At 42.1% G+C, this 27,488-nt stretch overlaps 1 protein-coding gene across 3 annotated transcripts in view; it reads right to left on the reverse strand.

The window, feature by feature from the left end:
- Window positions 1-27,488, reverse strand: part of arhgap39 (Rho GTPase activating protein 39) — a 608,625-nt gene that overhangs the window by 18,095 nt on the left and 563,042 nt on the right. For all 3 annotated transcript variants that reach the window (XM_043690879.2, XM_087987640.1, XM_087987641.1), the window contains 2 exons: window positions 16,001-16,200; window positions 7,281-7,372 (listed from right to left, as the gene is read on the reverse strand). In XM_043690879.2, coding sequence (XP_043546814.1) covers window positions 7,281-7,372; window positions 16,001-16,200 — 292 coding nt within the window. The remainder of the gene's footprint in view (window positions 1-7,280; window positions 7,373-16,000; window positions 16,201-27,488) is intronic.

Raw genomic sequence — 27,488 nt, forward strand, 5'->3', positions numbered from 1 at the left:
CTTTTCCAGCAACACATTTTTCAGCTCTGATCTCCAGCATCTGCAGTCCTCACTTTCTCCTAATATTTATTCCCAATCCAACATCGCTTGAAACTAATTACTTGGTGATCATTACATTTCTGTTTAAGAAGTGGCTATTATGTTATCCATGATATAATAGCGACAGCACCTCAAAAGTACTTTATTGACTGTAGGATATTCTTAAATAATTAAAAGATGCAACATAAATGCAAGGTCATCTTTCTTTTTCTCATTCCAGTCAGCTTGCTTTCTCCATCCCATCCCAGTAACCCAGAGAACTGAGTTTAAATAGCAGCCCTACTCCACCCAAGTGAATTCTGTTTGTGATACACATCACCAAAGCATCCTCTGCAGAAAGACATGGGTAGGTTTACAGACTGCTATTCCCTGGCACTAGTGCTACTGCTGTTCACCATATCACAAAAAGGGAAGTTAATCTTTTCTGGCACACAAAGGGTTATTTTGCAAGCAAGCACCAGAGGCACAGCAAGAATTCTAATCAGGTTCCTAACAAATTGCAGCAGTATTGCGGTTGCTTAATGTCTTCAAATGTGAAAACAACTCCTGCTGCACTAATAGTGTCTCATGGGGCACCATGTGCCAAAAGTTGCTTTATATTTAATTTGTTAGAATGACATCAAAGCATGACCCTTGCATGTAGTGTGACATTTCTGAGCAGAGGAACAGCAATATTTCAGTTCACCACTTCATCAAAGCTCTCTGCTCTTGTCTGTTCTGGGGTGACATGAAAACCTGCAGCCCATCCTCAGTGTTCTGGCTTTTAAAGCTGCTGCTTATGCTGTCTCACTGATAAAACTGCCAGCAATACAATCACTTAGAGTCATAGAGATGTACAGCATGGAAACAGGCCCTTTGGTCCAACCTGTCCATGCCGACCAGATATCCCAACCCAATTTAGTCCCACCTGCCAGCACCCGGCCCATATCCCCCCAAACCCTTCCTATTCATATACCCATCCAAATGCCTTTTCAATGTTGCAATTGTACCAGCCTCCACCACTTCCTCTGGCAGCTCATTCCATACCTGTACCACCCTCTGTGTGAAAATGTTGTCCCTTAGGTCTCTTTTATATCTTTCCCCTCTCACCCTAAACCTATGCCCTCTAGTTCTGGACTCCTCCACCCCAGGGAAAAGACTTTGTCGATTTATCCTATCTATGCCCCTCATAATTTTGGAAACCTCTATAAGGTCACCCCTCAACCTCTGACGCTCCAGGGAAAACAGCCCCAGCCTGTTCAGCCTCTCCCTGTAGCTCAGATCCTCCAACCCTGGCAACATCCTTGTCAATCTTTTCTAAACCCTTTCAAGTTTCATAACATCTTTCCGATAGGAAGGAGACCAGAATTGCACGCAATATTCCAACAGTGGCCTAACCAATGTCCTGTACAGCTGCAACATGACCACCCAACTCCTGTACTCAATATTCTGGATTAGTGGTGCTGGAAGAGCATAGCAGTTCAGGCAGCATCCAAGATGCAGCGAAATCGACGTTTCGGGCAAAAGCCCTTCATCAGGAATAAAGGCAGAGAGCCTGAAGTGTGGAGAGATAAGCTAGAGGAGGGTGGGGGTGGGGAGAGAGTAGCATAGAGTACAATAGGTGAGTGGGGGAGGGGATGAAGATGATAGGTCAGGGAGGAGAGGATGGAGTGGATAGGTGGAAAAGGAGATAGGCAGGTAGGGCAAGTCCGGACCCATGACTTGTCCGGACTTGTCCTACCTGTCTATCTCCTTTTCCACCTATCCACTCCACCTTCTTCTCCCTGACCTATCATCTTCATCCCCTCCCCCACTCACCCATTGTACTCTCTGCTGCTTTCTCCCCACCCCCACCCTCCTCTAGCTTATCTTTCCATGCTTCAGGCTCACTGCCTTTATTCCTGATGAAGGGCTTTTGCCCGAAACGTCGATTTTACTGCTCCTCGGATGCTGCCTGAACTGCTGTGCTCTTCCAGCACCACTAATCCAGAATCTGGTTTCCAGCATCTGCAGTCATTGTTTTACCTCCTGTAATCAATACTCTGACCAATAAAGGAAAGAATACCAAACGCCTTCTTCACTATCCTATCTACCCGCGACTCCATTTTCAAGGAGCTATGAACCTGCACTCCAAGGTCTCTTTGTTCAGCAACACTCCCTAGGACCTTACCATTAAGTGTATAAGTCCTGCTAAGATTTGCTTTCCCAAAATGCAGCACCTCACATTTATCTGAATTAAACTCCATCTGCCACTTCTCAGCCCATTGGCCCATCTGGACAAGATCCTGTTGTAATCTGAGGTAACCCTCTTCGCTGTCCACTACACCTCCAATTTTGGTGTCATCTGCAAACTTACGAACTGTACCTCTTATGCTCGTATCCAAATCATTTATGTAAATGACAAAAAGTAGAGGGCCCAGCACCGATCCTTGTGGCACTCCACTGGTCACAGGCCTCCAGTCTGAAAAACAACCCTCCACCACCACCCTCTTTCTTCTACCTTTGAGCCAGTTCTGTATCCAAATGGCTAGTTCTTCCTGTATTCTGTGAGCTCTAACCTTGCTAATCAGTCTCCCATGGGGAACCTTGTCGAACGCCTTACTGAAGTCCATATAGATCACATCTACTGCTCTGCCCTCATCAATCTTCTTTGTTACTTCTTCAAAAAACTCAATCAAGTTTGTGAGACATGATTTCCCACGCACAAAGCCATGTTAATTATCCTGAATCAGTCCTTGCCTTTCCAAATACATGTACATCCTGTCCCTCAGGATTCCCTCCAACAACTTGATCACCACCGAGGTCAGGCTGACCGGTCTATAGTTCCCTGGCTTGTCTTTACCGCCCTTCTTAAACAGTGGCACCACGTTTGCCACCCTCCAGTCCTCCGGCACCTCACCTGTGACTATCGATGATACAAATATCTCAGCAAGAGGCCCAGCAATCACTGCTCTGGCTTCCCACAGAGTTCTCGGGTACACCTGATCAGGCCCTGAGGATTTATCCACTTTTAACCTTTTCAAGACATCCAGCACTTCCTCCTCTGTAATCTAGACATTTTGCAAGGTGTCACCATCTATTTCCCTATATCTTCCATATCCTTTTCCACAGTAAATACTGATGCAAAATACTCATTTAGTATCTCCCCCATTTTCTGTGGCTCCACACAAAGGCCTGAAGAAGGGCCTGTGCCCGAAACGTCGAATCTCCTGTTCCCTGGATGCTGCCTGACCTGCTGTGCTGTTCTAGCAATAAAGTTTCAACTTTGATCTCCAGCATCTGCAGACCTCACTTTCTCCTCCACACAAAGGCCGCCTTGCTGAACTTTATGAAACCCTATTCTCTCCCGAGTTACCCTTTTGTCCTTAATATATTTGTAAAAACCCTTTGGATTCTCCTTAATTCTAATTGCCAAGGCTATCTCATGTCCCCTTTCTGCCCTCCTGATTTCCCTCTTAAGTATACTCCTACTTCCTTTATACTCTTCTAAGGATTCACTCGATCTATCCTGTCTATACCTGACATATGCTTCCTTCTTTTTCTTAACCAAACCCTCAATTTCTATAATCATCCAGCCTTCCCTTTCACCCTGACAGGAATATACTTTCTCTGGATTCTTGTTATCTCATTTCTGAAGGCTTCCCATTTTCCAGCCGTCCCTTTACCTGCAAACATCTGCCTCCAATCAGCTTTCGAAAGTTCTTGCCTAATACTGTCAAAATTGGCCTTTCTCCAATTTAGAACTTCAACTTTTAGATCTGGTCTATCCTTTTCCATCACTATTTTAAAACTAATAGAATTATGGTCGCTGGCCCCGAAGTGCTCCCCCACTCACACCTCAGTCACCTGCCCTGCCTTATTTCCCAAGAGTACAAAGTTAAAAATCACACAACACCAGGTTATAGTCCAAAAGGTTTAATTGGAAGCACACTAGCTTTTGGAGCAATGCTCCTTCATCAGGTGGTAGTTCCCAAGAGTAGGTCAAGTTTTGCACCTTCTCGAGTAGGTACACCCACATACTGAATCAGAAAATTGTCTTGTAAAAGAAATTCCTCTCCACCTAAACCTTTAACACTATGGCAGTCCCAGTTGATGTTTGGAAAGTTAAAATCCCCTACCATAACTACCCTATTATTCTTACAGATAGCTGAGATCTCCTTACAAGTTTGTTTCTCAATTTCCCTCTGACTATTGGGGGGTCTATAATACAATCCCAATAAGGTGATCATCCCTTTCTTATTTCTCAGTTCCACCCAAATAACTTCCCTGAATGTATTTCCAGGAATATCCTCCCTCAGCACAGCTGTAATGCTATCCCTTATCAAAAATGCCACTCCCCATCCTCTCATGCCTCCCTTTCTATCCTTACACTAGCATTTGTATCCTGGAACATTCAGCTGCCAGTCCTGCCCATCTCGGAGCCATTTTTCTGTAATTGCTATGATATCCCAGTCCCACGTTCCTAACCATGCCCTGAGAGTTCATCTGCCTTCCCTGATAGGCCTCTTGCATCGAAATAAATGCAGTTTAATTTATTAATCCTACCTTGTCCCTGCCTGCCCTGACTGTTTGATTCACTTCTGTTCTCAGCTGTACCCATCTCAGATCGATCTCTTTCCTCACTATCTCCCTGGGTCCCACCCTCCCCCCCCCCCCCCCACCTTACTAGTTTAAAGCCTCCCAAGTAGTTCTAGCAAGTCTCCCTGCCAGTATATTAGTCCCCTTCCAATTTAGGTGCAATCCGTCCTTCTTGTACAGGTCACTTCTACCCCAAAAGAGATTCCAATGATCCAAAAATGTGAATCCTTCTCCCATACACCAGCTCCTCAGCCATGCATTCATCTGCTCTATCCTCCTATTCCTGTCCTCACTAGCTCGTAGCACTGGGAGTAATCCAGATATTACTACTCTTGAGGACCTCCTTTTTAAATTTCTGCCTAACTCTCTATTCTCCCTTAGAGTCTCAACCTTTTCCCTTCCAATGTCGTTGGTTCCAATGTGGACAATGACCTCCTGCTGGCCCCTCTCCCCTGTGAGAACATTCTGCACCCTCTCTGAGACATCCTTAATCCTGGCACCAGGGAAACAACACACGGTGGCACAGTGGTTAGCACTGCTGCCTCGCAGCGCCAGAGACCCGGGTTCAATTCCCGACTCAGGCGACTGACTGTGTGGAGTTTGCACGTTCTCCCCGTGTCTGCATGGGTTTCCTCCGGGTGCTCCGGTTTCCTCCCACAGTCTAAAGATATGCAGGTCAGGTGAATTGGCCATGCTAAATTGCCCGTAGTGTTAGGTAAGGGGTAAATGTAGGGGTATGGGTGGGTTACGCTTCGGCGGGTCGGTGTGGACTTGTTGGGCCGAAGGGCCTGTTTCCACACTGTAAAGTAATCTAAAAAAAAACCATTCTGCTTTTTCTCTGCTGTCTACAGAATAGTCTGTCTGTACCTCTGACTACAGAATCCCCTAACACAATTGATCTCTTGGAAGCCAACGTAGCCCTCGTTGCATTAGAGCCAGTCTCAATACCAGAAACTTGGCTGTTTGTGCTAGGTTCCCCTGAGAATCCATCACCCCCTACATTTTCCAAAACAGCATACCTGTTTGAAATGGGTATATCCACAAAAGACTCTTGCACTAGCTGCCTACCTCTCTCACCCTTCCTGGAGTTAACCCATCTATGTGACTGTATCTGAGACTTTCCCCCCCTTCCTATAACTGCCATCCATCACATACTGTTGCTGTTGCAAATTCCTCATCGCTTCTATCGGTCTCTCCAAACAATCCACTCGATCTGATAAGATTCGCATCCAACAGCATTTATAGCAGATATAATCCGTAGTAACCCTTAAACTCTCTTTAAACTCCCACATCTGACAAGAAGTACATATCACTGCAAAGGCCATTTTTGCTCCTTCACAATCTACAGTCTCAGAAAGTAACACCGTCTTATTCCTCTACAAACACTGCCCCAGGTTAAATTAAGAGGTATGGCTTATATTTTAAGTTTAATCAAGAGACTTATCTCCAAAAACATATAATCAAGAAAGAATCCACTAAACTCACTACTGCAGCCTTTCTCTTGGATTTAAAACAACAATTAACTTATCTGATTCTGTGCTGTGAACTTTGCCCAACAGATCCTCCAAGATTAGTTGTGAATTTCACTGTTGTTAATTTTCCCAGAAGCACTCCGATGTCCAGCGATACACAAATTCAAACAGCAAACGTCTTGAAGCACAGTCTATTTTCTTCCTCTGCCATTTTTAATCCTCCCTCGATATAAATGCAATGACTTTCTTGTTAAGGTATAATCCCTCAGGATGCTCCTGTACCATGCCTAACCAGTTGTTCTTCTGGCCGGGAGAGTCTTTACAACAGAACGGAATTTTACTCCTCATGCTGAGAGGCTCTCAGGAGAGGGAGGAGGACTGATTTGGCCCATTTAAATCTGGAACCTTTCTGGTTAGGCTACACGTAGAAGCTTTTTAATCAAAGAAAGGAAATATAATTGAGGTGATGTTATAAGAACATGGCTAAAATAAATAAGCTTTAGTTCCCAGTCTGATCTCACAGGGGAGATAGTGAAAGAATGTTCTTGATAGGAAATGGGAATGAACCATCCCTTTCTATTCTGAGTCTTTACTCTCTGGAATTTGGAAGAATGAGGGGAGATCAAATTGCGGTATTCAAGGTGAAAAAAGATGCAGATAAAATCGACGTGGAGCGGATGCTTCCTCTTGTGGGGCATTCTAGGGCGAGAGATCAAAACAGAGTTGAGGAGAAATTACTTCTCCCAAAGGGTTGTGAATCTGTGGAATTCTTTACCCCAAAGTGCGGTGGGTGCTGGAAGAGTGAGTAAATTTGAGGAGGAATCAGACAGATTTTTAATTGGAAATGGGTTGAAGGGATACAGGAGAAAGTGGGAAAATGGGGATGAGGAGCATATAAACCATGATTGAATGGCGACACAGACCTGATGGGCCAAATGGCCTAATTCTGCTCCTATATCTTATGAGCTTTTGTAAGCACCTTTAACCAATTTAACCAAAATGAGATGACACAAACTCATCTTTTAGGGAAGAAGCTGGAAGTTAACTTCTCAGGCCTAATGGGACAAGGCTGGGAAGGACAGGGGGGAGGATGTGATATAACGGCTGGCATCTCTTCCACAGGTGATAAGCTAAAAACTCCACTCCAGAATATGAGCAACAACAGGTTTTACTCTCCTCATACTCCTGACTATGATCAGCATGTGGCATTACCTGGAACATGGGGGTCTGTCAGCCCTTGTGGAATAACCCACTGATCCACTTGAAGCTTGAGAGCGTTAACCTCATCGATATCCCCGGGAACTCTGCAGAGAGGCAGATAAAGCACACAAGACTCAGCGACAATGTTAATGTAATTCACAGTCATTTGTCAGCAAGCAGCTTCCACCACAAGCCTCTCTTTGTCTTTGTTCTATGCTTTTAGTCATCTTGTAATCAACTGACTCATTCCCCCAAATGAAGGAGAGCCACGACTTTCTGCAATATCATCAACAAGACACTAATGAGGCCAACTGGCCAGTGCAGAACTGGAAACTAGCAAATAGGACAACTGCCGCACGTTGGGAGAAATTTCCATTCATTAGCAGATAAAGGTGTATAATATTTTATTATCATTGGGTAGATTAGTATAGATTACTTACAGTATGGAAACAGGCCCTTCGGCCCAACAAGTCCACACCGACCCGCCAAAGTGCACCCACTCAGACCCATTCCCCTACACCTAACACTACGGGCAATTTAGCATGGTCAATCCACCTGACCTGCACATTTTTGGACTGTGGGAGGAAACCGGAGCACCCGGAGGAAACCCACGCAGACACTGGGGAGAATGTGCAAACTCCACACAGTCAGTCGCCTGAGGTGGGAATTGAACCCGGGTCTCTGGCGCTGTGAGGCAGCAGTGCTAACCACTGTGCCACCGTGCTGCCCATTTTTTTTGGATTGGATTGGATTTTGAAGTAGAGCATTATAAAGTTGGGTTTTGGGATTTAATTAAGAACAGGACTTGTTTGTTTTGAGAAGTCAAAGTCATCTTACAACATAGAGTTCAACCATAATTTCCCAGAAAGCGTGCAACTTAAGTTAAATGACTAGATAAACGACAGGACGTCCCCGGGTCGCAAACAGGTTCTGCTCTGTGCACAAGTCAAAACATAATGTAGGACAATGTAAAGCAGCCATTCATATGTGCAGGAAATGTTTGTATGTTGGGTCTTTAAAATTACAACCATGTACAGGATCCTGTCCGTAAGTACAAGCCTTCACATGTCGGACATTTGTACACTGGGGTTTCCCTGCACTGGGGAGATAACTGATGAGATGTTTATCAACTAGAAGTTTTATGGCAGATAGAAAGACAAGCCAGGGACCAGTTGAGATTAACTATTTCATATGAGCATAAGGGCTCTCCAATTAGCAGCTGTCCAGACTTTCAGAGCCAGAAAGAAGTTTTAAAATAGCTTTAGCAGTTTAAATAGATGGAAAGTTTTATTAAAGTCCAGTTAGAAAAACTTAGTGAAGTAGATAAAGTCTGTGTATCTTGAGAGACAGCAATGGAGAGAATCACGTTTGGTGAATGCATAGACAGGTGCTGAAAGGAAGTGCTTGTGACCTCGTCACTAAGTAAGAAAGTAATACACCACTGGGGCTGACTGTCTCTAAAGGATATTGCTAGGACAATTGTTGATTTTTTCTTTTTGCTGTTTAATTTAAGACCTTGAGAAATTATTTTACATACATATTTCTTTATGTTTACTTTAATACTTAGTGAATGGTTAAATAAATGTGTGTCCTTTTGTTTAAAAAAGTAATGTTGGCAGTCTTATCGTTCAGTTACTGATTGCCATGTGAAACAAAACTGCAAAAAATAAATTTTTGATCTATAAATTCAAGTTTTAATTCTGAGCTCAGATTTGCCTAGTCATGCCTTTTGCTGGGACCATACCAAAGCCTTTGGCTCACTCTAATGTTGAGGGATTGAGGTGCCAATTTACTGTCAACCCACTGGAATCTCACGAGTCAAACGTTAATCTCCAGAACTTTGCTGTGAACACTTAGTCAGTTAAAACATCCGAGGATCATTAAAAAAATGTTTCTTTGTTTTGAAAATGTAATTTCTAATTGATATATTACTGGAGATTAGGAAGCGGTCATTAATAATTCAATTAAGAAAAGGAAAGTCTACTTATTTTTCAACTAGAGACAGAAGTTACAAAGACACGGGCTGCATATACTGAGTGACCATTGATGGGGGGAACCTGAGCACAAGGAGGTTGGAACCTAACCATCAGCTAATGAAATGTCTCAGTATGCATCAAACCAATGTTATTAATCAACTAAAGAACACTTAATTACCCGATGAAGAGTTATGAGATGCTGGAAGTTATATAAGTGAGATAAATAGAAATTTATTTTAGTAGTTTGATTATGGCAGTAGATTGATAAATTGGGAGTCAATAACTCAATTATTTTTGGGAGTCAGACAAGTTCGATCTGTGGGCAGTCACCTTCACGGTCCATATTATTGACCATAAAATTCAACCCAATGAGAGACTGTTTTTTGTTTCCTTCATTTCTCTGCAGTCTTCAGTGAGGTGTGTGCATATAAGAGAGAGCATGTGTGTGTGACTGAGTGTCTGGGAGACACTTTGAGAGTATAAATGAGTGTGTGAGTCTGTATGTGAGAGGGTTCGTGGGAGTATGTGTGTGTGTGTGTGTTTCTGAGATAGATATTGATATTGCGAATAAGTGCGTGAGTCAGTCTTTGGGATGGTTTGCATGATATTCTGTGTGTGTGTGTGTGCAGGTGTGTGTGTGTGTGAGAGAGAGAGAGAGAGAGAGAGAGAGAGAGAGAGAGAGTGTGTGTGTGTGCGCGCATGAGAGAGAGAGCGAGAGAGAGAGAGAGAGAGAGAGAGAGTATTCGTGACATATCATGTACAGTTCTGGTCCCCATATTTCAGGAAGGATGTGGAAGCATTGGAAAAGGTGCAGAGGAGATTTACCAGGATGTTGCCTGGTCTGGAGGGAAGGTCTTATGGGGAAAGGCTGAGAGACTTGAACCTGTTCTCATTGGCAAGAAGGCGGCTAAGAAGGGATTTGGTCGAGACATCCAAGATGATCAGAGGATTAGATAGGGTAGACAGTGAAAGTTTTTTTCCTAGGATGATGACGTCAGCATGTATGAGGGGGCATAACTACAAATTGAGGGATGATAGATTTAAGACAGATGTCAGAGGCAGGTTCTTTATGTAGAAAGTGGTAAGGGCGTGGAATGTCCTACCTGCTAATGTAGTCAACTCAGCCACATTAGGGAGATTTAAACTATCCTTAGATAGGGACATGGATGATGATGGGATAGTGTAGGGGGACAGGCTAAGAATAGTTCACAGGTCGGTGCAACATCGAGGGCTGAAGGGCCTGTTCTGCGCTGTATTGTTCTATATTCTATGACAGAGTGTGTGTGTGTGTATATGTGTGAGAGAGAGTGTGTTTGAGAGTGTGTGTCTGTGTGTGAGAGTGAGAGGGGAGCTTGTATGTGTGTGAGTCTGTGAGAGAGTGGGCGTGCATGTGTGCACGCTTGTGAGAGAGACAGTGAGAGAGAAAGTGTGTGAGTGTGAGCGTATTGACTTTGTTCAGGAATGCTGAAATTCAAACTTTACCCTGAACTGGCACTTTCCTTGACTTTCTCACCCAGGGTGGGAGTAAGTGAAACAGAGTGGGGTATATTTGTCCAATATCACACAAACGCATCACCATTGGTTTCCTCGCAGTGATACAATGCAAAGAAAATCCTAATTTCATCACCTTGCTTGCACACATACATCAAGGATCAGGTAAATAGCTTGAAAAAAGGCCTATTGGAACCATGACTCTTGTAGTACTCAATCATCTACAAACAATCCATTCCAATTGTGGATGGCACGGTGGTACAGTGGTTAGCACTGCTCCCTCACAGCGCCTGAGACCCGGGTTCAATTCCCGCCTCAGGCGACTCTCTGTGTGGAGTTTGCACATTCTCCCCGTGTCTGCGTGGGTTTCCACCGGGTGCTCCGGTTTCCTCCCACAGTCCAAAGATGTGCAGGTCAGGTGAATTGGCCATAGGTAATGGGTAAATGTAGGGGTGTGGGTGGGTTGCGCTTCGGCGGGTCGGTGTGGACTTGTTGGGCCGAAGGGCCTGTTTCCACACTGTAATGTGATCTAAATCTAATCTAATTGTATGAAGGGGATTGAGACTACCTATTATGCAGAAAACAGCACCATTCCAAATTCCTGAGACAGAGTTGTATTTATTTAGTAGATTCAGGTCATCAAATACATCAGAGAATTGTCTGTGAGGAATGTTTCATTGGAAAGGGCAGACACGGCGGGCAGTATATTGGGATCTCCTTCTCACTCCTCTCTCGATTGCTTCTAATCTCTGGGAAGTGTTAGTCAATTCCATTTATTTTCCAAAACTAATCAACGATGGGTTCTTGTGTTACGGTTATACTGTCCCTACTTCTGAGCTAGGAGGTGCAGTTCAAGTCCCATCTACTCCAGAGGTGTACAATAACACCCCTGAACACGTTGATTAGAAATTATGTAAACTAGTTAATATATTTCTTAAATTTAACCTACACCAATAGAAGAAAAACTGATGAAAGGAAGCTAATGTGGGGAGTATATAATCGCTTGGGTTAAATGGCCCATTCCTTTGCTGTAAAGGCAATATAAGGATTCATATCATTCATCAATATCAAATTAAGTTTTGTGATATTATTGAGAATGTAATGTATTGCTGCAGCTCTCCTTGGTGAGGGTCACTGCTCCCAATTGCCAGTCTATAACCCCTGCTGGAACTGTGAGAGAGGAGGACACTGAGATTGGCTTGGATAAGAATGAGTCATTACAGACACTGGACTGCACAGATTAGGACCTGACTCTTGAAGGACATTTAGAACTGACAGGGATGTTGGAGTGGTGGCACTGTTAGTTAATGATGAAAACAAATCACAACAGAGATCAATCAGATCAGGTCAGAAGTGGTTTGGGTAAAAATGAGAAATGATAAAGGAAGAGTTCATTTGCTGAAGTGGTGTACAGACTCTGTAACAGCAACCACACAGTAGGGTAAAGCATAAAGGAAGAAATAATGGAGGCATCTCAGAAATACACAGCAATAATCATGGGAATTATAAACTGCATATCAATTGGAAAAGCCAGATGGTTGTTTATAGAATGTTTTGAGGCTAGCTTCTTGGAAGCCACAAAACGACATGACCGTCTCTCACTAGTATCCTTACATACAGATAAGGAAGGATACCACTTCGACTGGGACAACATATCCAGCCTAGGACAAGCCAAACAGAGACACGCTGAGAATTCCTAGAAGCATGGCATTCCAACCGGAACTCTATCAACAAACAAATCGAGTTAGACCCCATCTACCACCCCTTGAGAAAAACAACAGGAAATGATATCACCACAGGAAATGACATCACCAACCCAAAGAACCTCAAACATAAACTGAAAGCAGGAATTATCAGCAATGCTTTGCCCGGAGGCCCACTGAAGATGTTACCTAGTATGGTGAGGAAACGTCTGGAAATGAACCTTCCAGCTCAGTGAGCAAACCTACATCCAGAACCTTAACCTGAGCTACAAATCTTCTCAAAACTTGCTAATATCAGATCTGTATTGTGCAATGAGTGGCATTAATGAAATGAAGGGCAATTCTAAGTAGCAGTGATCATAATATGATTTAATTTTATATTCATTTTAGGGGAAGGAAGAGGGATGAGTCTAAGACATTTTTAAAAATGCAATTAAGAGTAATTATGAGGACTTATTATGAAATTTGAGTTGGCTCAACTGAATTGACAAATTTGGTTAAATAGGTTAGTAGAGATACAGTGGCAGTTACTTAAGGAGATATTTCAGAATGCACAGAATAGATACATTCCAAAGAGTAAGAAAATTTCCGATGGACAGACCCACCATCAGTGATTAACCATAAGTATGAAAGATAATGTCAAACTTAAAAATAAAGCACTTCATTGCGCGAAGACAGGTGGCAAATCAGAAGATTAGGCAGAATATTAAAAAAAAACAAAGAATGACAAAAAATATTAATGAGGAGGAAAAAATTAGAGCATGGACGAAAGCTAGTCAGAAATATTAAAAAAAGGTAGTATGAGTTTCTGTAAATATTTTTAAAAAGAGGAGTTAACAAAGTGAACATAGGACTTGAGCCTGGAGAATCGGTAAGGGGAAATAAAGTAAAGTTGGATGAACTGAGGAGATATTTTGCATTGGTCTTCATTATAGAATATATAAGTAACATTCAGAAGCAGCGCACAAGACCATTAGATATAGAAGCAGAATTAGGCCATTCAGCCCATCAAGTCTGCTCAGCCATTTGATAATGGTTGTTATGTTTTTCAACTCCATTGTCTTGCCTTCATCCCGTAACCATTGATTCCCATACTAGTCAAGAACCTATCTATCGATGTCTTAAATATTAACAATGTCATGGCTTCCACAGCCCTTGGCGACAATGAGTTCCACAGATTCCCCACCCACTGGCTGACGAAATTCCTCCTCACCTCAGTTCTAAAGGGTTGTCCCTTCACTCTGTGGCTGTGCCTTCAGGTCCTAGTCTCTCCTACTGATGGAAACATCTTCTCCATGTCCACTCTATCCAAGCCTCTCTGTATTTTGTATGTTTCGATCTGAAATCCCCCTTCATCCTTTTAAACGCCATCAAGTACTGATGCAGAGTCCCTAACTGTTCCTCATATGATAAGCTCTTCACCACCAGGATCACTCTTTTAAACTCCTCTGGACCACCTCGAAGACCCGCACATCCTTCCTTAGATTTGGGGCCAAAAACTGCTCACATTATAAGCCAGGAATTGAAAGGAAAAGAGGAACATGGGAAATTATGATTAACAGACAAATGGTACTGATTAAATTGTTGGTGGAGACACTGACAAATGCCTGGGTCTTGATAAACCAAGGGTGTTAAAATAAGTGGCCAATGAGAAAGCTGATACGCTAGTTTTAATTTTCCAATTTTCCCTTTATTTGAGGAAGTTCCCATTAGATTGTAAGATAAAGAATATAACTCCTTTATTCAAAAGGGAAAGGACACAGAAAGCAGGAAACTACAGACCAGTTACCTATCACCTATCTTGGAAAAATGTTAGAGGCTGTTACTAAAGACATTATAGTGAGATACTTAGAAAAGTTCAAGGTGATCAGGTAGAATCAACAGTGTTTTGTGAAGGGAAGTTCATGTTTAACCAATCTATTGGAGTGACTTGAGGAGGTAATGTGTGCTGCAGATTAAGAGGAAGCAGTTGATGTACTGTACTTAGATTTCCAGAAGGTATTTGATAAAGTAGCACATCAAAGTGTACAGCAAAGACAAAAAGCTCATGGTGTAGCAAGTAGTACAATAGCACAGACAGAAGATCTTCCGGCAAACAGTGTGTGTAAGCATAAATGTGTTTTTTTCAACCTGGCAAAATGAAACGAGTGCGTGCGACAGGGATCAGTCCTGGGACTGCAAATATTTGTAATCTGTACAAATGACTTGAAAGAAGGGATAGATCGTTGTCAAATTTGCTAACGACACAAAATAAGTAGGAGTATCAGGTGTGAAGAAGACATTAATGAGGCAATAAAAGGGTATAGCCAGGTTAAGTGAGTGGACAAGGATCTGGCAAATTTTGTAAAGTGTGGCAAAGTGTGAAACTGTCCATTTTGGCAGGAATTAAAAAACATTTTATTTAAATAGGGAAAGATTTCAGAGCTCTGATTTGCAGACAGGTCGGGGTGTCCCAGTATATTTAATAAGATCATGATTGATCTGATTGTAACTTCAAATCCAAAGATAGAGAAAGTAATTAGTAAATCTAATAGGATATTATTGATTGAATCATTGATTACATAAGTTTATGGTTCAGTTTGACAGGTCTCATGCCTGGAATAATGCATTCTGGATTGATCACCTTATTTAAGGAAGGATGGAAATGCATTGGAAGCATTTTGGAAAGGTTTACTAGACTAATATCTGGAATAGGCGAAAGACAGGACTGCAGATGCTGGAGATTAGAGTTGAGAGTGTGGTGCTAGAAAAGCACAGCAGGTCAGGCAGCACCTGAGGAGCAGGAGAATCAATGTTTTGGGCAAAAGCCCTTCATCAGACTGAAGGGCTTTTGCCCAAAACGTTGACTCTCCTGCTCCTCGGATGCTACCTGACCTGCTGTGCTTTTCCAGCACCACACTCGACTAATATCTGGAATAAGTGGGCTGCCTTCTGAGGAAAGGCTTGCTATTACTGGTGTTTAAAAAAGAGACACCTTAACTGAAATATTTAAGATCAAGAAAGGTGTTCACAGGATATGTTCCCTCTTAGCACAATTAAGAACTGGAGTCACTGTTTAAAATTAAGGGTTGTCCATTTCAAACAGAGATGAGGCAAACTTTGTTTTATTCCAGAGGGTTGAGTGTCTTTGGATTTCTCTTTTTCAACAAGGGGCGAGGAAGCAGAGTCCTTGAATATTTTAAGTCAGTGGGAGGTAGGTTCTTGTTCAGCAAGGGGGTGAAAGATTATCAGGGGTCATCACAAATGTGGATTTAAGGTCACAATCAGATCAGTCATGAGTTTATTAAATGACCTAGCAGACGAAGGCTAACTGGCCAATTCCTGCTCCGGTTCATAAGTTCACATGCCTCTCAGACCTTTGACATTTGAGGTCTAGGTTCCCTAGGAGTAGTCTAGATCAGATTTGATATAGATTACCCACAAATGGTGGAACAACTCGAGGGACGTCATCTGCTCCTAAGTTCCACTTGGGTAACATATGAGAAGGCTCTTGGTGCAAATGAACTGTTTCCAAGGATTTACAATAACTCTTTGATTTCAATAATCAGTCAACAAGTGTTACCTGAAGATACCCTCAGTCTGTGCTCCATTGAGTTTCAGCACTTCCTCGGAGAGTCTAGTTTGGACCCATGGAAGCTGTCGGTCTGAATAGTGCTCATGTTGCATATTCATGATCTCTTCCAGAGAGCTACCAAACATGGATGGGCAGAAAACAGCATTTGTGGCATGTCTGATCTCGTCCGCATTGGGTTTCCGAAGTCCCTGGTTGAAGATCAAGAAGAAAAGACATTGTTCCTTTTTCTCTTTCAAAATCTATTTTCCATCTGAACACTTCCGTTTGCTGCAACAAGTACCAAGACAGGCTGCTTTTGGTCAACCATTTACTTTCAAATCACAATAGAATTATCAGAATGTACAGCACAGAAACTAGTCATTTCACTCAAACGCGTCGACAATGGTTTGTAGCCATGTCTCATTATATTTCAGTAGCCTATCAGCACATCCTTCTATTTCTTCCTCTCCCACATATACGTCTATGTTCCTCCTAAATGTATCTATGCTACTCATCTCATCTAATCCATGCGTCCTCAATGTTCTCTAGGTAAGCAGGTTTCTGCTGAATTCCTTAGCAGCTTTTTGAGTGAGTATCTTATGCTTATGACTGGCCGTCTTAAACATCCCATCACAGAATTGTCAGAGAGCAACAGGAGGCTATTCAGCCCAGTATGTCATCACTGGCATCTCTCGATATTCCCATTCTCCTAACTTCTCCCTGTAACCCTGCACATTCTTCCTTTTCACACATCTAATTCTCTTTTGAATGCCTCAATTGAATCTGCCTTCACCACATCCTGAGGCAGTGCCCTCCCAAACTTAGACGTTTGCATCGTGAAGGAGCAGTATTTATAAGGTTCCCCACAATAGGTTGTTGCACAAATTACAGAGGCATGGGACTGAGGGTGATTTAGCGGTTTGGATCAGAAATTGCCGAGCTGAAAGAAGCTGAAAGGTGGTGGTTGATGGAAAATATTCATCCTGGAGTTCAGTTACTTGTGATGTATCGCAAGAATCTGTTTTGGGTCCACTGTTGTTTGTCATTTGTATAATTGACCTGGATAATGGCATAGAAGGATGGGTTAGTAAATTTGCGGATGACACTAAGGTCAATCGAGTTGTGGATAGTGACGAAGGATGTTGTAGATTACAGAGGGACATAGTTAAGCAGCAGAGCTGGGCTGAGAGGTGGCAAATGGAATTTAATGTGGAAAAGAGTGACGTGATTCATTTTGGAACGAGTAACAGGAATAAAGAGTACTGGGCTAATGGTAAGATTCTTGGTAGTGTAGATGAGCAGAGAGATCTCGGTGTCCATGTACATAGATCCCTGAAAGTTGCCACCCAGGTTGATAGGGTTGTTAAGAAGGCATACGGTGTGTTAGCTTTTATTGGTAGAGAGATTGAATTTTGGAACCATGAGGTCATGCTGCAGCTGTACAAAACTCTGGTGTGGCCACACTTGGGAGTATTGTGTACAGTTCTGATCGCCGCATTATAGGAAGGATGTGGAAGCTTTGGAAAGGGTGCAGAGGAGATTTACCAGGATGTTGCCTGGTATGGAGGGAAGGTCTTATGAGGAAAGGCTGAGGGACTTGAGGCTGTTTTCATTAGAGAGAAGAAGGTTGAGAGGTGACTTGATTGAGACATATAAGATAATCAAAGGGTTAGATAAGGTGGACAGGAAGACCCTTTTTCCTCGGATGGTGATGGCCAGCATAAGGGGACATAGCTTTAAATTGAGGGGTGATTGATATAGGACAGATGTCAGAGGTGGTTTCTTTACTCAGAGAGGGGTGGGGTGTGGAACGCACTGCCTGCAACAGTAGTAGACTTTCCAACTTTAAGAGCATTTAAATGGTCATTGGATAGGCATTTGGACGATATAGTCTAGGTTAGATGGGCTTCAGATTGGTTTCATACAGGGCAGAGCAACATCGTGGGCTGAAGGGCCTGTACTGCACTGTTCCGTGTTCTATCTACTTCTCTCATAGAATCATATCACACGAAAACAGATCCTTTAGTCCAACCAGTCCACGCCGATCGTATTTCCAAACCAAATTAACTGTATCTGCATCTACCTCTTCATCTGGCAATTTATTTCACACACTAACCACACTCTGTGTAAAAAAAAGTTGCCCCTCATGTCCTTTTAAATTTTTCTCCTGTCATCTTAAAAATATGACCCTTAGTTTTGAACTCCACAATTTTAGGGAAAGGACCTTTGCTATTCACCTTTATCTTTGCCCCTCATGATTTAATAAAGCTCTGTAAGGTTACACCTTAACCTCCTATGCTCCAGTGAAAATATCCCAGCCTATCCAACTCAAATACTCCATTCCTAGCAACATTCTGAACATCCTTTTCTGAACCCTGTCCAGTTTAATAATATCCTTCCTATAACAGGGTGACTAGAAGTGTTTACAGTACAAAGTTTGGGAGAAGATTTGTAGCTCAGGTGCTCGTTGTTGTGGTTCTGTTCACCGAGCTGGGAATTTGTGTTGCAGATGTTTCGTCCCCTGTCCAGGTGACATCCTCAGTGCTTGGGAGCCTCCTGTGAAGCGCTTCTGTGATGTTTCCTCCGGCATTTATAGTGGTTTATAGCACCCGGAGGAAACCCACACAGACACGGGGGCAATGTGCAAACTCTACACAGACAGTTGCCTGAGGAGGGAAATGAACCCAGGTCTCTGGTGCTGTGAGGCAGCAGTGCTAACCATTGTGACATCTCAACTCCTACACTCAAAGGTCTGAGCAATGAAGGCAAGTGTGGTAAACACCTTATTACCCAATCTATAAATTTCAAAGAAATATATATCTGAATTCTTAGGTGTCTCTGTATAAGTCCACCCTTGTTTGTTTTACCAAAATGCAGCACTGATGCAATTGATCAAGATCCCTTTGTAATCTTGGATAACCTTCATTATATCACCAATTTCGGTGTCATCCGCAAACTTATTAACCATTCCTCCAAAATTCTCATCCAAATCATTGATATAAATGACAACAAAAGTGGACCTAGTACCGATCCCTGTGAAACACCGCTGGTCACAAGCCTCTAATCTGAAAAACAACCCTCCACAATCTGTCACCTACCATAAAGGCAATTTTTTTTAATCCAACTGGCACGCTCACCCTGATTTTGCTGAAACTCCTCGATGCTGTCTGAACTGCTGTGCTCTTCCAGCACCATTGATCCAGAATCTGGTTTCCAGCATCTGCAGTCATTGTTTTTACCTACCTGAATCCCATGTGATCTAACTTTACTAATTAGTCTACTATGCAGAGCCTTCTCAAAGGCTTTACTAAAGTCCAAATAAGCAATGTCCTCATCAATCTTTTTGGTTACTTCCTCAAAAAACTCATCAAGTTTGAGAGACACAGTTTCCCATGCATAAAACCATCTGATTATCCCCAATCATTCATTGCCTCTCCAAATGCATGTAAATCCTATCTTTCAGAATCACCTCCAAAAATCTTTTTACCACCAACGTCAGACTCACAGATCTATAGTTCCCAAGCTTCTTCTTACAGCCTTCCTTAAACAAATGTGTAACATTAGCTACCCTCCAGTCCTCCAGCAGCTCACCTGCGGTTAAAGATGATACAAATATTTCTGCTGGAAGCTCCACAATTTCCTCTCTAAATTCCCACAATGTCCCGTGATTCATTAGATCAGGCCAAGGAGATTTATCCATCTTTATGTTTTCTAAGACCTCCAGCACTACCCCCTTTGTAATGTGAACTGTTTTCAAAACATCAATATTTATTTCCCTGAGTTCTCTAGCCACCATTTCTTTCTCTACAGTAAAAACTGATGCAAAGTATTTATTTAATTTCTCTCTGATCGCCTGAGGTTCAACAAAAAGATGATCTTATTGATCTTTAAGGGACCCTACTCTCCCTACTTGCTCTCTTGCTCTTAATGTACTTGTAGAATCTCTTTGGGTTATCCTGAACCTTACCTGCCAAGGCTATCTCATATCCCCTCATTGCCTTTCCGATTTTCCTCTTAAGAACGCCCCTGCACTCTTTATACTTTTCCAGAAATTTTCATCCCAGTTATCTACATCTAATATGATTATTTTTTATTCTGGACTGGAGCGTCTAAATCTTTATTCATCCATTGTTTCCTACGCTTACCAGCCTTACCTTTCACTCTAACAGGAACATAATGCATCTGAACTCTCGTTCTGAAAGCCTCCCAATTGTCAGTTACCCTGTGAACAGGCGACTCCAGTCAACTTTTGAAAGTCCTTCTCTCATACCATTAAAATTTGCCTTCCTCCAATTAAGAAAGTTAAAAATCACACAACATCAGGTTATAGTCCAACAGGTCTATTTGGAAGCACTAGCTTTTGGAGCACTGCTCCTTCATCAGGTGGTTGTGGAGTATAGGATCGTTAGTCCAAATCCGGCACCTCCAAATCATGACTACCATCGACACCATTAACTACCGGCTCAAAGTGGAGAGGATCTCCAAGAACATCGCACAGGTGTCTTATGATCTTATCCTCCACAACCACCTGATGAGGGAGCAGCGCTCCGAAAGCTAGTGCTTCCAAATAAACCTGGTGTTGTGTGATTTTCAACTTTGTACACCTCAGTCCAACATCGGCTCCTCCAAATCCAATTGAGAACTTTAACTTTTATGGTAGGCTTATCTTTTTCCATGAATATTTTAAAACTAATAGAATTATAATCACTGTTGCCAAAGTGTTCCCTTCAGTCACTTGCCCTGCCTTATTTCCCAAGAGAAGGTTAAATTTTGCTCCATCTCTAGTAGGAACATTTACATATTGATAAAGAAACTTTTCTTGAACACATTTAACAAATTCCTCACCATCCAAACCTTTAACACAATGGCAGTCCGAAACAATGTGTGGAAAATTAAAATTCCCTGTATAACACAATCTGTGTCCCTCTATACCTTTCGTATTCATATATCTGTCCAGTTGCCTCTTACTTTAAGCCTAATTGACATTTTTACTCTGGGAAATAGACTCCAACAATCCATGCCTCTCAACTTTGTAAAGTTCTATCAGATCGCCCCTCACCATTGATGTTCAAGCTCCTCATAATTAATGCTCTTCAAACTAGGCAACATCCTGGTAAACCATTGCTGTATCCCTCCAAAGTTTCCATTTCCTTCTGGTAGTGTGACAATCAGAACTGTACACAATATTCCAAATGTGGCCTAAGTAAAATTCTAAACAGCTGCAACATGACTTGCCAGTTTTTATACTCTATGTCCGTCAATGAAGGCAAGTACGTCATATGCCTTCTTTATCACCTTATCCACTGATGTTGCCACTTTCAGATAACTGTGGACCTGTGCGCCTAGATCCCATTGTATGTTAATACTACAAGGGTTCTGCCATTTACTGTAAAGTTCCCTTCTGCATTAGACCTTCCAAATGCACCACCTCACAGTTATCCGGATTAGACTCCATATAATATGTTGCAAACAGCAGCGGTGCTAACACTGAATTACACAGGGTATAGAGGGATATGGATTGTGTAAAGGCAAAAGGAATTTAGCTTATAAACGCACTGTGTGTTGGAAGTGCCTGTTCCTGTGCTATACTGTTCTTTGTTCTTCATATAGACAGTCCATCCAATACATCCCATTATCAATCTTTTGCATGTCTGAATTATCTCCTTCTCACCATAGATTAGATTAGATTAGATTAGATTAGATTACTTACAGTGTGGAAACAGGCCCTTCGGCCCAACAAGTCCACACCGACCCGCCGAAGCGCAAACCACCCATACCCCTACATTTACCCCTTTAACCTAACACTACGGGCAATTTAGCATGGCCAATTCACCTAACCCGCACATCTTTGTGTCTGTGGGAGGAAACCGGAGCACCCGGAGGAAACCCACGCAGACACGGGGAGAATGTGCAAACTCCACACAGTCAGTCGCCTGAGGCGGGAATTGAACCCGGGTCTCTGGCACTGTGAGGCAGCAGTGCTAACCACTGTGCCACCATGCCGCCCACTTTTTTTTTGTGTGAAATAAGTGAGAGGCTGGGCAGCATCTTCTTCATTGTTAAGGACACTAGCAAAGTGTACATTTAATACCTCAGCCTCGTCCTCTTCTCCCCTCTGCTTATATCTGTATTAATGAGATTACTGAGACCAGTACTAAATCCAAGATTTAATTAATTTACATTCCATCAGTTGCTGTGGTGGGATATGAACCCTTGTTTCTAAAGCATCAGTCTGGGCATCTGGATTAATAATCCAGTGTCATTAACATGACACATTAACTTGGTGTTGTGTGACTTTTGACTCTTTTCATCATGGGTGCGAAAATGCAAATTCTCAGCCAGCAGTAAGTGAAGAAGATGAGTCAATATACAGTAACAAGAGGAAGGTCAGGGTCACATAAGAAGAAATACACCAATACAGATGGGAAGGACCGAGTGTTCCTTTGCTTGAAGATAGTTTCATTTCACCATTACCCCAATTACAATTACTACACAACTTACTGCATAGAGGCAGTCTCATGGTGCTATAACAATCTAAAACAGTAATGCTGTCTCAAAGTGCTCGAACAAACTAGAACAGAAAAGCTGTCTCAAAGTGCTCTAACAAACTAGAACAGTAATGCTGTCTCAAAGTGCTCTAACAAACCAGAACAGAAACGCTGTCTCAAGGTGCTCGAACAAACAAGAACAGTAATGCTGTCTCAAAGTGCTCTAACAAACCAGAACAGAAACGCTGTCTCAAAGTGATCGAACAAACTAGAACAGTAATGCTGTCCCAAAGTGCTCGAACAAACTAGAACAGAAATGCTGTCTCAAAGTGCTCGAACAAACCAGAACAGAAACGCTGTCTTAAAGTGCTCGAACAAACTAGAACAGAAACGCTGTCTCAAAGTGCTCGAACAAACTAGAACAGTAATGCTGTCTCAAAGTGCTCGAACAAACCAGAACAGAAAGTCTGTCTCAAGGTGCTCTAACAAACCAGAACAGAAACGCTATCTCAAAGTGCTCGAACAAACCAGAACAGAAACGCTGTCTCAAGGTGCTCTAACAAACCAGAACAGAAGCGCTGTCTCAAAGTGCTCGAACAAACCAGAACAGAAACGCTGTCTCAAAGTGCTTGAACAAACTAGAACAGTAATGCTGTCTCAAAGTGCTCGAACAAACGAGAACAGAAACGCTGTATCAAAGTGCTTGAACAAACTAGAACAGTAATGCTGCCTCAAAGTGCGCGAACAAACAAGAACAGAAACGCTGTCTCAAAGTGCTTGAACAAACGAGAACAGTAATGCTGTCTCAAAATGCTCCAACAAACTAGAACAGAAACGCTGTCTCAATGTGCTCTAACAAACTAGAACAGTAATGCTATCTCAATGTGTAACAAGCTAGAACAGTAATGCTATCTCAATGTGTAACAAGCGAGAACAGTAATGCTGTCTGAATGTGTAACAAGCAAGAACAGTAATGCTGTCTCAATGTGTAACAAGCGAGAACAGTAATGCTGTCTCAATGTGTAACAAGCGAGAACAGTAATGCTGCCTCAATGTGTAACAAGCAAGAACAGTAATGCTGTCTCAATGTGTAACAAGCGAGAACAGTAATGCTGCCTCAATGTGTAACAAGCAAGAACAATAATGCTGTCTCAATGTGTAACAAGCGAGAACAGTAATGCTGTCTCAATGTGTAACAAGCAAGAACAGTAATGCTGTCTCAATGTGTAACAAGCAAGAACAGTAATGCTGTCTCAATGTGTAACAAGCGAGAACAGTAATGCTGCCTCAATGTGTAACAAGCAAGAACAGTAATACTGTCTCAATGTGTAACAAGCGAGAACAGTAATGCTGTCTCAATGTGTAACAAGCGAGAACAGTAATGCTGCCTCAATGTGTAACAAGCAAGAACAATAATGCTGTCTCAATGTGTAACAAGCGAGAACAGTAATGCTGTCTCAATGTGTAACAAGCAAGAACAGTAATGCTGTCTCAATGTGTAACAAGCAAGAACAGTAATGCTGTCTCAATGTGTAACAAGCCAGAACAGTAATGCTGTCTCAATGTGTAACAAGCGAGAACAGTAATGCTGTCTCAATGTGTAACAAGCCAGAACAGTAATGCTGTCTCAATGTGTAACAAGCCAGAACAGTAATGCTGTCTCAATGTGTAACAAGCGAGAACAGTAATGCTGTCTCAATGTGTAACAAGCCAGAACAGTAATGCTGTCTCAATGTGTAACAAGCGAGAACAGTAATGCTGTCTCAATGTGTAACAAGCGAGAACAGTAATGCTGCCTCAATGTGTAACAAGCGAGAACAGTAATACTGCCTCAATGTGTAACAAGCGAGAACAGTAATGCTGTCTCAATGTGTAACAAGCGAGAACAGTAATGCTGTCTCAATGTGTAACAAGCGAGAACAGTAATGCTGTCTCAATGTGTAACAAGCAAGAACAGTAATGCTGTCTCAATGTGTAACAAGCGAGAACAGTAATGCTGCCTCAATGTGTAACAAGCAAGAACAGTAATACTGTCTCAATGTGTAACAAGCAAGAACAGTAATGCTGTCTCAATGTGTAACAAGCCAGAACAGTAATGCTGTCTCAATGTGTAACAAGCCAGAACAGTAATGCTGTCTCAATGTGTAACAAGCGAGAACAGTAATGCTGTCTCAATGTGTAACAAGCGAGAACAGTAATGCTGCCTCAATGTGTAACAAGCGAGAACAGTAATACTGCCTCAATGTGTAACAAGCAAGAACAGTAATGCTGTCTCAATGTGTAACAAGCTAGAACAGTAATGCTATCTCAATGTGTAACAAGCGAGAACAGTAATGCTGTCTGAATGTGTAACAAGCAAGAACAGTAATGCTGTCTCAATGTGTAACAAGCGAGAACAGTAATGCTGTCTCAATGTGTAACAAGCGAGAACAGTAATGCTGCCTCAATGTGTAACAAGCAAGAACAGTAATGCTGTCTCAATGTGTAACAAGCGAGAACAGTAATGCTGCCTCAATGTGTAACAAGCAAGAACAATAATGCTGTCTCAATGTGTAACAAGCGAGAACAGTAATGCTGTCTCAATGTGTAACAAGCAAGAACAGTAATGCTGTCTCAATGTGTAACAAGCAAGAACAGTAATGCTGTCTCAATGTGTAACAAGCGAGAACAGTAATGCTGCCTCAATGTGTAACAAGCAAGAACAGTAATACTGTCTCAATGTGTAACAAGCGAGAACAGTAATGCTGTCTCAATGTGTAACAAGCGAGAACAGTAATGCTGCCTCAATGTGTAACAAGCAAGAACAATAATGCTGTCTCAATGTGTAACAAGCGAGAACAGTAATGCTGTCTCAATGTGTAACAAGCAAGAACAGTAATGCTGTCTCAATGTGTAACAAGCAAGAACAGTAATGCTGTCTCAATGTGTAACAAGCCAGAACAGTAATGCTGTCTCAATGTGTAACAAGCGAGAACAGTAATGCTGTCTCAATGTGTAACAAGCCAGAACAGTAATGCTGTCTCAATGTGTAACAAGCCAGAACAGTAATGCTGTCTCAATGTGTAACAAGCGAGAACAGTAATGCTGTCTCAATGTGTAACAAGCCAGAACAGTAATGCTGTCTCAATGTGTAACAAGCGAGAACAGTAATGCTGTCTCAATGTGTAACAAGCGAGAACAGTAATGCTGCCTCAATGTGTAACAAGCGAGAACAGTAATACTGCCTCAATGTGTAACAAGCGAGAACAGTAATGCTGTCTCAATGTGTAACAAGCGAGAACAGTAATGCTGTCTCAATGTGTAACAAGCGAGAACAGTAATGCTGTCTCAATGTGTAACAAGCAAGAACAGTAATGCTGTCTCAATGTGTAACAAGCGAGAACAGTAATGCTGCCTCAATGTGTAACAAGCAAGAACAGTAATACTGTCTCAATGTGTAACAAGCAAGAACAGTAATGCTGTCTCAATGTGTAACAAGCCAGAACAGTAATGCTGTCTCAATGTGTAACAAGCCAGAACAGTAATGCTGTCTCAATGTGTAACAAGCGAGAACAGTAATGCTGTCTCAATGTGTAACAAGCGAGAACAGTAATGCTGCCTCAATGTGTAACAAGCGAGAACAGTAATACTGCCTCAATGTGTAACAAGCAAGAACAGTAATGCTGTCTCAATGTGTAACAAGCGAGAACAGTAATGCTGTCTCAATGTGTAACAAGCCAGAACAGTAATGCTGTCTCAATGTGTAACAAGCGAGAACAGTAATGCTGTCTCAATGTGTAACAAGCGAGAACAGTAATGCTGCCTCAATGTGTAACAAGCGAGAACAGTAATGCTGCCTCAATGTGTAACAAGCGAGAACAGTAATGCTGCCTCAATGTGTAACAAGCGAGAACAGTAATGCTGCCTCAATGTGTAACAAGCGAGAACAGTAATGCTGCCTCAATGTGTAACAAGCTAGAACAGTAATGCTGCCTCAATGTGTAACAAGCAAGAACAGTAATACTGTCTCAATGTGTAACAAGCAAGAACAGTAATGCTGTCTCAATGTGTAACAAGCGAGAACAGTAATGCTGCCTCAATGTGTAACAAGCGAGAACAGTAATGCTGCCTCAATGTGTAACAAGCAAGAACAGTAATGCTGCCTCAATGTGTAACAAGCGAGAACAGTAATGCTGCCTCAATGTGTAACAAGCAAGAACAGTAATGCTGCCTCAATGTGTAACAAGCTAGAACAGTAATGCTGCCTCAATGTGTAACAAGCAAGAACAGTAATACTGTCTCAATGTGTAACAAGCAAGAACAGTAATGCTGTCTCAATGTGTAACAAGCGAGAACAGTAATGCTGCCTCAATGTGTAACAAGCGAGAACAGTAATGCTGCCTCAATGTGTAACAAGCAAGAACAGTAATGCTGTCTCAATGTGTAACAAGCGAGAACAGTAATGCTGCCTCAATGTGTAACAAGCGAGAACAGTAATGCTGCCTCAATGTGTAACAAGCGAGAACAGTAATGCTGCCTCAATGTGTAACAAGCAAGAACAGTAATACTGCCTCAATGTGTAACAAGCCAGAACAGTAATGCTGTCTCAATGTGTAACAAGCAAGAACAGTAATACTGTCTCAATGTGTAACAAGCAAGAACAGTAATACTGTCTCAATGTGTAACAAGCAAGAACAGTAATACTGTCTCAATGTGTAACAAGCAAGAACAGTAATACCGTCTCAATGTGTAACAAGCAAGAACAGTAATACTGTCTCAATGTGTAACAAGCGAGAACAGTAATGCTGCCTCAATGTGTAACAAGCAAGAACATTAATGCTGTCTCAATGTGTAACAAGCAAGAACAGTAATACTGTCTCAATGTGTAACAAGCGAGAACAGTAATGCTGCCTCAATGTGTAACAAGCAAGAACAGTAATGCTGTCTCAATGTGTAACAAGCGAGAACAGTAATGCTGCCTCAATGTGTAACAAGCAAGAACAGTAATGCTGTCTCAATGTGTAACAAGC

The sequence above is a fragment of the Chiloscyllium plagiosum genome, unplaced genomic scaffold (assembly GCF_037043375.1).
Source record: "Chiloscyllium plagiosum isolate Xiang-an unplaced genomic scaffold, Cpla_swu_hap1 HiC_scaffold_5, whole genome shotgun sequence".
Taxonomy (NCBI): domain Eukaryota; kingdom Metazoa; phylum Chordata; class Chondrichthyes; order Orectolobiformes; family Hemiscylliidae; genus Chiloscyllium; species Chiloscyllium plagiosum.